Consider the following 11810-nt stretch of genomic DNA (forward strand, 5'->3'; position numbering starts at 1 on the left):
TGCGCATTTTACAATAATAAAAACGTTTTTTTAAAAAAAAAAGAAAAAAAGAATAAGAACAAGAAGTAAATAACATTTCAAAAGGATTTTTTTTATAAACATAAAAAATGGGAGGAAAAATTTATGTGAAGATTTAAGAAATACTAAAGGGAAAAATAAGGTCAAAGTGTAATGTTTAGAATGTATTTGTAGGCTACTGTAGAAGTGAGTTTGATTTTGCTTGGTTTTATTTGGAATAATATATTCATAGTGGCCGGCCTGCGTATATTATATCTAAATATTTTGATGTGAAAACCTATAGTGTACCGGTTGTCCCTCTTATAAGGAACTGGCCTTTAAATATTGTTTATATTTCTTACTTTGTTATAAAAATAAACTTCTTTTTCTTCAAGAACATCATAGTTCTTCAATATTAGAAGTTTTAAATTTTTGTTTGAGAGTATAAATTGGAAGTTAATGATCGTCTTTTATTAAAATTAATTGAAATTATGCTTAAATTAGTTCAAACACTGATTTAGCAATTTACTTTAAAATTTTTAAAATTCTATTGTTGATCCTTAGAAAGTGTTAAAGAAGATAAAATAGGTCTTCTTGATTTGTTATTTGACTAAATTGGTGATTGAGGACCATTTATGTTGGTATTTGGAGGTTTTATTTCAAATTTGAGATTATTTAGAGCATATTTGGGGTAGTTTAATTAAAATTGAAATTACAATTTCGAAGAATACTTTATTGAATAACACAAACAAATTATGTCGATCACTTTATAGGTGGGGAAAATGTGTGGGGTGTAGCAATTAAAGTATTAGACCATTCTATAACTGAAATTGCGCATTTTACAATAATAAAAAAGTTTTTTTTAAAAAAGAAAGAAAGAATAAGAACAAGAAGCAAATAACATTTCAAAAGGATTTTTTTTATAAACATAAAAAATGGGAGAAAAAATTTATGTGAAGATTTAAGAAATACTAAAGGGAAAATTAAGGTCAAAGTGTAATGTTTAGAATGTATTTGTATGCTACTGTAGTAGAAGTGAGTTTGATTTTGCTTGGTTTTATTTGGAATAATATATTCATAGTGGCCGGCCTGCGTATATTATATTTAAATATTTTGATGTGAAAACCTATAGTGTACCGGTTGTCCCTCTTATAAGGAACTGGCCTTTAAATATTGTTTATATTTCTTACTTTGTTATAAAAATAAACTTTTATTTCTCCAAGAACATCATAGTTCTTCAATATTAGAAGTTTTAAATTTTTGTTTGAGAGTATAAATTGGAAGTTAATGATAGATTTTTATTAAAATTAATTGAAATTATGCTTAAATTAGTTCAAACACTGATTTAGCAATTTACTTTAAAATTTTAAAATTCTATTGTTGATCCTTAGAAAGTGTTAAAGAAGATAAAATAGGTCTTCTTGATTTGTTATTTGACTAAATTGGTGATTGAGGACCGTTTATGTTGGTATTTGGAGGTTTTGTTTCAAATTTGAGATTATTTGGAGCATATTTGGGGTAGTTTAATTAAAATTGGAATTGCAATTTCGATGAATACTTTATTGAATAACACAAACAAATTATGTCGATCGGATAGACTTTGATGAATAATCTTATAGATAAGTCGATTGCAGCTAACGAAGTCATGCCAATTTGGTAGAGTTTGGTGAACAATTGAACAAGCAAAAATTTATTACAATTGGATATAGTTTGTGAATAATCTACCAAAAAGGCTGACTGCAGTTAACACAAAGTCATGTTAATATATGGTAGAGTTTGGTGAATACTTGAACACATAAAGTCATGTCAAATTCATAGAATTTGTGAACAATTAATAATATAGGTAAAGTAAATATAACATAAAATCTACCAATCCGATTGAGAAATTCCTAACAAGTAATAATTAAGTTTGCGTTGGGAGGGGAGTTATTTTCTAAATACTTTTGAAAATGGGGACAATATTTAAAAATCAATCTCTTATAGGACCCTTCCTGTCAATCACCCTTTAAAAACAAAGTTGTTTTTCTATTTGATGCTACATGGAATGAAGGAAAGAGATGTGGCATTCTAATATCCAAAAGTACATATTTGACCGCTCGAACAATAATATATACAGCTCCTAGTCAATATGCATATATTTTATATATATATACTAAAGATGTAAAAGATATATAATATGCATATATTATATATATGTACTCCAGAGTAAAAGATATATATATATATATATATATATATATATATATATATATATATATATATATATATATATATATAAAAGAACTTTTGGATGCATAATTCAGAACTTAGTAAACTACTTTTATTGACTTAAAACATAGGTTTTTTAATTTATTATATGGTCCGAGACGTTAATCTAGATCAAGTTAATTTGTAAACTAAATTCTAAAAATAATGTGTAAGAATTTCACTAAACGCTTCATTGAGTATTTAAAATTCGTTGAAAGTCATTTTTTATTTATCTAAGTGATAATTTCTAGTCTTGTCGTGAATATTACATGTATTTTCCTAATTATTATTTTGGAAACAAATTATCCTATTTTAATTATCATTTTAGTACTTCCGAATGTGAAGAGCCATGGTATGTATAGAGATAGTGTTTAAAACTTGTCGGAAACTAGTCAAAAAATTTCATTGGAGAAACAAGGATAACTAGCTGAGAATTTTCTTTGGGGAAAAAAAAATTAGGAATTTTGCGACAGGATAGTTGGTCTGAGACTCTCAGTATATGCAAATATAGCTCTAAAAGGAGAATAATATATAAAATTTAAAACATTAAGTGAACAATGCAATATTGTAATTTTCCGGCGTGGAACCTTGATTTTAGGTTTTCTGGTATATAAATGTAAATACATTGTCTAATTTGAAGAGAATAACGTGAAGGTTTTGAGAAAATTGAAGTATAGCAACGAAATATAAAAGAAACTCCTAACATATTTTTTTTTTTTTAAAGGAAGAAAAAAGAGTGGGCATAGCAATTGAACTTGATTTCTATAAAACTTGCAGTCGTTCATACAAGAAAAGCCAGTTCTTTTTTTATTTTATTTTTATTGTATTGAGTCATTTAATAAGATTGAATTTATAAAACGTAATGTATCAAATCTTGCACCAAATTAAGCTATAGGTACTTTGTGAGTGTTCTTTGCAATAACTCCATTTATTATAATTTCCACATAAATATTAAGGACATGCTATATATCCAAATGAAATCTATGTTAGAATATTCGTGTACAAACTGGTGGACAAGTATTTTCTTAAATGATCCAAAATTAGCTAAATAATCAGACTCTCTTTTCCACATCTAAGAGAGTTAATAAAGGAAAGAGGTGAAGAAAAAACAAAAAGTTGAAGGTAATTTACAACTCAATCTTACAAATGACGTTCAAAGTTTCATATCCATAATTTTATCCGTCAAACAAGGGCTAATATTACTAATTACTCACTTTCTAACGCTCATACTTACATGGTAATGACCATATTTTAGCTACTAATACTGGCTTCAGTTGACTTTAGTTAGTGATTAATATCATCCTCAAGCATTTTGCATGGATTAAATTTCACGTATGACTTGTATTCAAGTTTTCCATCCTCAAATCTCCTAAGACTTTGCCACTCTTTAAGGAGAATTCATGACCTCAACCTCTTATAAAAAGCAGAAAACCTTTTGTTTGGAAAAGACAAGCAAGAGAGCAAAGAGAGAGGGCAGGCAACAAAGATTGCCCTGCTCATGTAAACAAGGGAAAAATATCAAAAAAAAAAAAAACAAAGAAATTTTTTTATCAAAGGCCGATCTCAACAAGAAAAAAAAAATAGAAAAAAGATATAGATCAAAGGCCTTTGTTTTCAAATATCCCTTGAAATCTTGTGTATCCACTATCCAATAGGAAAACTCACAAAAGAATTTGTAAATATACATTCTATTCTATCGTAAAAATAAAAAGGTAGAGATTTTAATTTACTATCAACAAGTTAATTGATCATAAAAGATGGCAGGAGGATTTGCAGGAGGTGGTTCTGGAGGAGGTGACTATGAAGGAAAAGTCACATCTTTTGTTATCATGACCTGTTTGGTTGCTGCCACTGGTGGTCTCCTCTTTGGTTATGATATTGGTATCTCAGGTATGTATATATATATATATATATATATATTCTTAATTAATTACACTTATTTGGTACGACCAAAGTAATTTTTTTTTTAAATATTTTGAGAAATGATCTATTTCTCCAAAAATGCTTTTCATTATTTAGCAGGCATTTGGATATTAAAAAACTGTAAATTTTTGAAAAAAGTAATATTTAAAGTTAAGTTAAAAATATTAGTATTTAGAATTTGAAATTATGTTTGGCCATGCATTTCACTTGAAAAAAATATTGCGTGTGCGGAAAATAGCTTTTCTGAAAAGTTTGAAAAAAAGTGGTCTTTTGATAAACTCGCTATCGAAAAAAACTTGTGAAATTTCACGGACAAATATTTAAATTCCGAAAAAAATAATTTCATGTCAACCAAACACCAGAAAATGACTTATTTTCTTGAAAGCGTCTTTAAGGAAAATATTCTTTCCAAACACACCCATCAATCTATATATTTTGCTTAATGATTTGATCCAATTGCAGGAGGAGTGACATCTATGGATGAATTCCTTCTCAAATTTTTCCCAAATGTATATCACAAGGAGAAGGCCTTGAAAGCAGGAGGCAACCAATACTGCAAATTTGATGACCATTTACTGCAACTCTTCACTTCATCCCTTTATTTAGCAGCACTAGTTGCTTCATTTGCAGCTTCAATAACAACCAAAGCCTTTGGCCGCAAGATCTCCATGCTTGTCGGAGGTCTAATTTTCCTGGTCGGCGCTGTCCTCAATGGTGCGGCCATGAACTTGGCCGCACTCATCATCGGTCGACTGTTGCTCGGTATTGGCATTGGTTATGCCAATCAAGCAGTCCCTGTTTACCTTTCAGAAATGGCACCACCTAAACTTAGAGGAGCACTCAATGTTTGTTTCCAAATGGCTGTCACACTTGGTATTCTCGTTGCAAATTTGGTCAATTATGGTACCGCGAAAATGGCTAAAAATGGATGGAGAGTTTCACTCGTTCTAGCCGCTGTTCCTGCAATTATAATGACTGTAGGAGCTGTGTTCTTACCAGACACACCAAACTCTTTAATCGACAGAGGCCAGAAAGAGAAAGCTAAATCCATGTTACAAAAAATCCGAGGTACTAATAACGTGGACAATGAATTTGAGGACCTAATAATAGCCAGTGACATGTCTAAACAAGTCCAAAATCCATGGGGAAACATCATGAAACCTAGGTACAGACCACAATTGACAGTTGCTGTTCTCATTCCTTTCTTCCAACAACTCACTGGTATCAATGTCATTATGTTCTACGCCCCTGTATTATTCAAGACTCTAGGATTTGGTGACGGCGCTTCTTTAATGACTGCTGTTATTACTGGACTTGTCAATGTCGTTGCCACCCTTGTCTCCATATTCACTGTTGATAAATACGGCAGAAGATGTTTGTTCCTCTTTGGTGGTTCCCTGATGCTTGTTTGCCAGGTAAAATAATAGTACTATTCTTTAATTATCATACATCATACATATATAGAATAGTACTGTAAATATTACAGCTCACATCTATTTGATTGAACTGGCGAGGGGCATATGTACCTTGTTGTATGTGCTGCCACGTCACGGGACACGTCTAAACTTTTTATTAGATAAGTATAAGAAAAAAATGAAAATATTAAGGATAAATATTTTAAAAAAATGACACTGTTTACCATTATATATAGTAATTTGTTCATTAATTAGTCCACTTCTTTAAATTGTGACACCGCTTATGAAATATCATGTGTAAACCAGGAATTCTAACCAAGTTATTAAAAAAACATGTAAAGAATGTGTCACTTAGGATTACACTTACTATCTAAAGCAATTTTTAAGGGGATTCAAGAATTTATGGAGTAGTATATATACAAGAAATATATATACAGTTGTACGCGCATGGAGCATATAATCAACGTGTTCAACTGTACCCAGCATTTTCGACACAGAGAGAGAGACTAACAGAAATCAAACTTGTCTTGTTACAGATAGCTATTGGTACCATCATAGCCAGTGTGTTTGGGCAGGATGGTCTGGGAACGTTCAGCCCGGCACTAGGGAACGTGACAGTGGCCTTAATCTGCATATATGTAGCAGCATTTGCATGGTCATGGGGGCCATTGGGTTGGTTGGTGCCAAGTGAGGTTTTGCCTATGGAAATCCGATCAGCAGGGCAATCGATCACAGTCTCAGTTAACATGTTCTTCACGTTCGTGATCGGCCAACTCTTCCTCACCATGCTTTGCGAGATGAAGTTTGGTCTCTTCTTCTTCTTTGCTGCATTTGTGTTAGCCATGACCCTCTTCATCTTCTTCTTCTTGCCTGAGACTAAAGGGATCCCTATTGAAGAAGTGAACAGAATCTGGAAGAGTAACTGGTTCTGGAAAAGATATATGCCAGATGATGATCACCCTAATACTAATGTTTAACACGACGGCAAGGGAATGAAAATTAAGGAGGATTGTAAATACTTTGAGCACTCGCGGATGCTAGCTACTATTATACTTTTTTTTGTTTCCAATGTTAATAACTACTCTCTTTTTGCTTGCCTATGCTATTAACGTATGTTCTTGTGTTACCAACATTATTATTAATAAGATCTATTTCTTTTCCATGAATTCTCTTTGTTCACATTTTATATTTTTGCAGTTATTTTCTTGCTGTGTGACAATGATATGAGAAAAATAAATGGTATGTCAAAATAACCTTAAGATGAATCACAAAGCATCAAGCTATAAAGTTTCAGAAATCAAAGCTTCTTTAATTTATACATTTCATTATTATAGTTTTGGGTGATTCCTCTAAGTTACGTTCCTTAAACCAATCCCTTGCAAATAAGGCATATCCCCCTTCCCTTTACCTTATCCCTGCCCCAACCACTACAAGTAAAAACTTCCAAAAGGGCACCTTAATTAAAGGAACCCTTTGACTAACATTGTACAATGACATATTCAATTAGGGATGTAGAGTGGACGGGTTGGGCTGATTTTGGGCCGATCAAAATAGATTGAATCAATAAATGGACGAGTCAATGTTATTTGGGCTGAGATCAGGGGCGGACCCACGTAGGGTCAAAAGAGTCCAAATGAATCCGCTTCGTTAAAATGTTTTGATATTTTATATAGGTTAATTTCTGTAAAATGAGTATATTATGTTATTTGAACCAGCTTGATACAAGTTGATCTTGTGGTAAGATGCTCAGTGGGTTCAAAATCAAATGAAGGGTCTAAAGTTCGGAACCTGGCAGCAGCTTTTTGCTGCATAGTTCTATTTTGAGTCACCCTTTGCATCACAAGTGTACGCGGGCCTAATAAATAGGGGAGCTAGCATATTTAGTTATTTTTTTTAGCTAGTTTATTCCTTTAATGTGTTCTATTTTTTTTTTATCTCTATCTTCTAATTTATTTCTATTTTGATCTTATATTTGATCTCCTACTCAATCCAAAAAGAATTAATCTACAGTCTATTTCACTTCATAAGATAAAAAAGATTTACAAAGTAAAATCTTACATTATTTTTGATAATATGCAAATACAAATCTTGAAATTATTTCTAATTTGTTACTTCATATTAAACTAATTTATCCTAAATTGTTTATTTATGTTACGTAGATTGTTAATTCACTTTTTTTTTGTAATAACTGTGAACATTACCATTTTCAAACCTCATTAACTCATACACCTAAAGAGCACCCAAGTACCACCCTCGCTTTACTGACATCAGTAAGTCTCGCACTCTATTTACAAATTTACTCAATGAAATCTATGCATCTCCTAGCTAATTTTCCCTCCATATACATTTGAATCATCTCTTTAACTATGCTCTTTATCTGTTGTAATACAAAATCCCTACTAACTTTCTATGTTCTAAAGAAGAATAGAATCCTACTCTGCCAAATATTGTATATCACAGCCCCTACCATTGCAGCCATCACTTCCTTCCTGAATTTGCTCCATCTTCTGCGCTTGATCTTCATCAATGTGACGGGGAGGTCATGCTGTGTAATATGCACTCCAGTCCATTCCTTCACTTCTTCCCACAGCCATTTTGCTCATGTACACTGTGAGAACAAGTGATGCACATCTTCAAGACTGTTCAGCTCACAAAGTCCACATGTTCAATCCATACACTGAATTCTCCTGATAATGATTCTATCTTTTGTTAATAGTTTCTTCTGACTGCCAGCCATAGTATAAATTTGTGCTTGGGTTGCATGATTCTGTTCCAAATCAAATCTGCAATATTCCACTTTAGGCTTTCTCCTACTAGTTGGTTGTACCCTATTGAGATCGAGTACCTTCCATTACTAGTAAGACAATAGTTGTCATTCATGTACCATCCTTTCATTTGTTGTTTTATACCATATAGCTTCCTCAAATACCAGCTGCTATCCTGTGTTGGTTGATGTGTCCAAAAATTATCATTTGCTCTCATGTAAATGCCATGTATCCACTTTACCCATAGTACTTCCTTCTTGTTAATCAGTAGCCATATTAACTTTCTAACAGAATCTATGTTCCACAGTTTAGAGTTCTTGATATTTAGCCCACCTTGGTTCTTGGGTCCACATACTTTCTCCAAAGCTACTAAAGGCATCCTCTTTTTCTCTGTAGTGCTTCCCCATAAGAAGTCTCTACATTTCTTATCTACTTCCTTCAGACACGCTTTGAGGGAGGATGAACATTGCCCCCAAAAGTTATGTAGTTAAAATAGTACAGACACAACCAACTGTAGCCTCCCTGCATAAGAAAGATGTCTATTTGATATTATGTTGAGCTTCTCAGTGACCTTCATACACAATTCGCGGCATTCCATTTTACTCCACCTCTTTGGGGATAATGGGAGGCCTAAGTATCTCATAGGGAATGTGCAACTTGAGTAGCTTGTAATATCCAACAATTTCTGCTTTAGCTCATTATCCACTCCTGCAATATATATGCTTGACTTATCTGTATTTGCCTCCAGGCCTGTAGTCTCAGAGAAGTGTCTAAGTATTTTCATTATTCTCCTTACTGCTGCTTCATTCCCTTGGCAAAACAACATTAAATCATCTGCAGATGTTAGGTGAGTGAGTTGTTGTTCCTTGCACATTGGGTGGTATCTAAAATCTGGCAGTTGGCTCATCCTCTTTAGAATCCTAGATAGATATTCCATCACCATAGGAAAAAGCAATGAGGATATTGGATCCCCTTACCTCAAACCCCTCTTCCCCTCATAATATCCATACCCCTCCACATTAACCTTCATTGAGAACTTTGTTGTTGTTACGCATGCCATGATCAACTGAATAAACTTTGGAGGAAAATCATAACCCTTTAACATTTCTTTAATAAACTCCCATTGTACCATATCATATGCCTTCCTTAGGTCAATCTTCATTAAACATCTAGGTGTAACTTTCCTATTGTAATATCTTAGTAAGTCGCTGCACATAAGGACATTATGAACTAATGACCTTCCCTTCACAAATGTTGCTTGATTTTCACTTACTATGGTAGGAAGCACCTGAGTAAGCCTGTTATAAAGAACCTTCGAAATACACTTGTAGAGTATATTACAACAACATATAGGTCGAAATTGGCTAGCTTCTGTTGGATTAGTCACCTTAGGTATCAAAGTTATCATAGTTGCATTTAGTTGATTGAGTATTTGTCCATTTCTGAAGAACTCTTTCAGTGCATCATTGATATCCTTTCCAACCACTCTGCATGCATCTTTGAAGAATCATGCTCCATATCCATTAGGCCCCGGACTCTTATTAACATTGATATTGAACATTGCTTTTTTGACCTCCTGTGCATTTACACCTTTTATCAATTTTGCTTGATGTTGTACAGATAACACATGTCCTTGCTTTAGTAACCCCTGCCATGACTTTCTCCTAGTTACTCCATTAGTATCTAATAGTTTTTTTATAATAGTTGACAAACACATCAGCAATATTCTCATGATGGCCCCTCCTGGGATTCTATCTTTGCCATATATCATGCATATCCTCCCTCCCCATTTCTTTAACTTCATTATCCTCATGTGTTTTCACTATATTAACCTCTTTTTCAGCATTTTGTTGTGTAACCCTCTCTGGTTGTTTGCTGCCTTCCTGTTCCTTGACTTCCATTGTTGTCTTGCTTTTCCTACAAATATCTTTTGTATGCCCATATTTGTTACAACTAGAGTACATAGAAGGCTCTTTGTTCAATCACATTAACTTTCTTATTTCTAAAGTAAATCACCTCTGGAAATTTTTTACCAACTTTCACTTCAACTGATAACTTTGCAAAGTTCAGACTAATTTTCTTTTCAATATTCTTGTCCACCATGAAAGGTTTCCCAATCAGTCTACCAATTTTGCTTAAACTCTTTGCACTCCAGTACTTAAAGTCCAACTGCAGCAATTTGACCCAAATAGGAACTGCAAATAGTTCCTCTCAAGTAAATTCCATGTCTGCATTCCAAGCCTTCACTATGAATGGTTTGTTATCAAAATGATATATTCCCTCTTGAATGACTTCATTCTTCCCCTCCTCATTCTCAAATCTAACCAAAACTATGTCATTCTTCATCATTACTATTTTGTTTATACCTAATTTCCCCTCGTTTCTCTATATGTATCCATTTAGGACTGCAAATGGAGGGTGTGCTCCTAATTCATAGAACATTATAGCATTTCTCCAGCATTCAATCTCTGTAACAATAACGTCATCTTCAATTTCCACTATCCTCTGTTCCCCCCCACAGTAGTAAGGTTTACAAACTCAAGCTTAAAGCCAGCGTTTGATATTTTTGATATATCAAATTATCCCACACAGATTCCCTAGATTCTAATTCCTTACCTGTATTCTTCTTAGCAAGTTTCACTTCATCAGCCCAGTATCGTCTCCCCCTGTACCTAAGGTTTTTGTTGCTTCATTCTAATTCTCCACTCACTCCTTCACCAGTGTACTCCTATGAATTTGTGAGCTCATTTTGCTCCCCGCTCCATCAGAATTAGTCTCACGTATCACCAATTCAGCTGAATTTCATTGAAATTTCGCAGAATCAATCACTTTATCGCTAATTGTTCATTATTGCATTGAGCTTAGGATTGGTAAATTCAGAAATTCTTTTTCCATGGCCACCAACTTGGTTCTCACCCTTCCCTGCATTTGTCCCACCCAAATTCGCCGTCAGAATTGCAGTTTTTGCTCTCCTCCCATGGTGGGGTACGTTTAGGCTAACATGCGCTGAGAGAGTTTCAAACCAGCCATCCGTTTAACTTATTTGGATATTATTTGACTTGAAGGCTTGTTCTTTAGTTCACTTTATAAGTCATCTTCTCTTATAGTTTCTAGCAGTTTATTTCTAGCTATAACTCATCTTTGTTGTCCTATTAGCTTTGTAAATTAACAACTTTGTTATTTATTAAATTTATTAGAGTCTAATAAAACTCTAAATTGTGTAAATATAATTTTTTTTAAGTTTAAATAAAAATGTAAAATTAGATATATAAATTATTAACATTTTTAGTTAAAGCAAATATTTTTTGTTAAAAGTTTTATGTTTCGCACTACTTTTTTGAAAACATAAAAAAAGAATTCGAAACTCATATTTTTTAAATTATTCATTTTAAGGTAGAATTATGAACTCAAAGAAGAAGAGCGGGACAAATCCCACTTGTCCATATAACCCCTATCATTAGTT

The 11810-nt window shown here is 33.0% G+C and overlaps 1 protein-coding gene across 1 annotated transcript; it reads left to right on the forward strand.

Annotated features, from left to right (window-relative positions):
• Positions 1-3691: 3691 nt before the first annotated feature.
• On the forward strand, positions 3692-6748 carry LOC107797177 (sugar transport protein 10-like). Its single transcript, XM_016620041.2, has 3 exons — positions 3692-4134; positions 4630-5582; positions 6119-6748. Exons 1-3 carry the CDS (start codon positions 4002-4004, stop codon positions 6557-6559), a joined length of 1527 nt encoding a protein of 508 aa, XP_016475527.1. The 5' UTR covers positions 3692-4001; the 3' UTR covers positions 6560-6748.
• The last annotated feature ends 5062 nt before the right edge of the window (positions 6749-11810 follow it).

Source organism: Nicotiana tabacum, chromosome 18, assembly GCF_000715075.1.
Source record: "Nicotiana tabacum cultivar K326 chromosome 18, ASM71507v2, whole genome shotgun sequence".
Lineage (NCBI taxonomy): Eukaryota > Viridiplantae > Streptophyta > Magnoliopsida > Solanales > Solanaceae > Nicotiana > Nicotiana tabacum.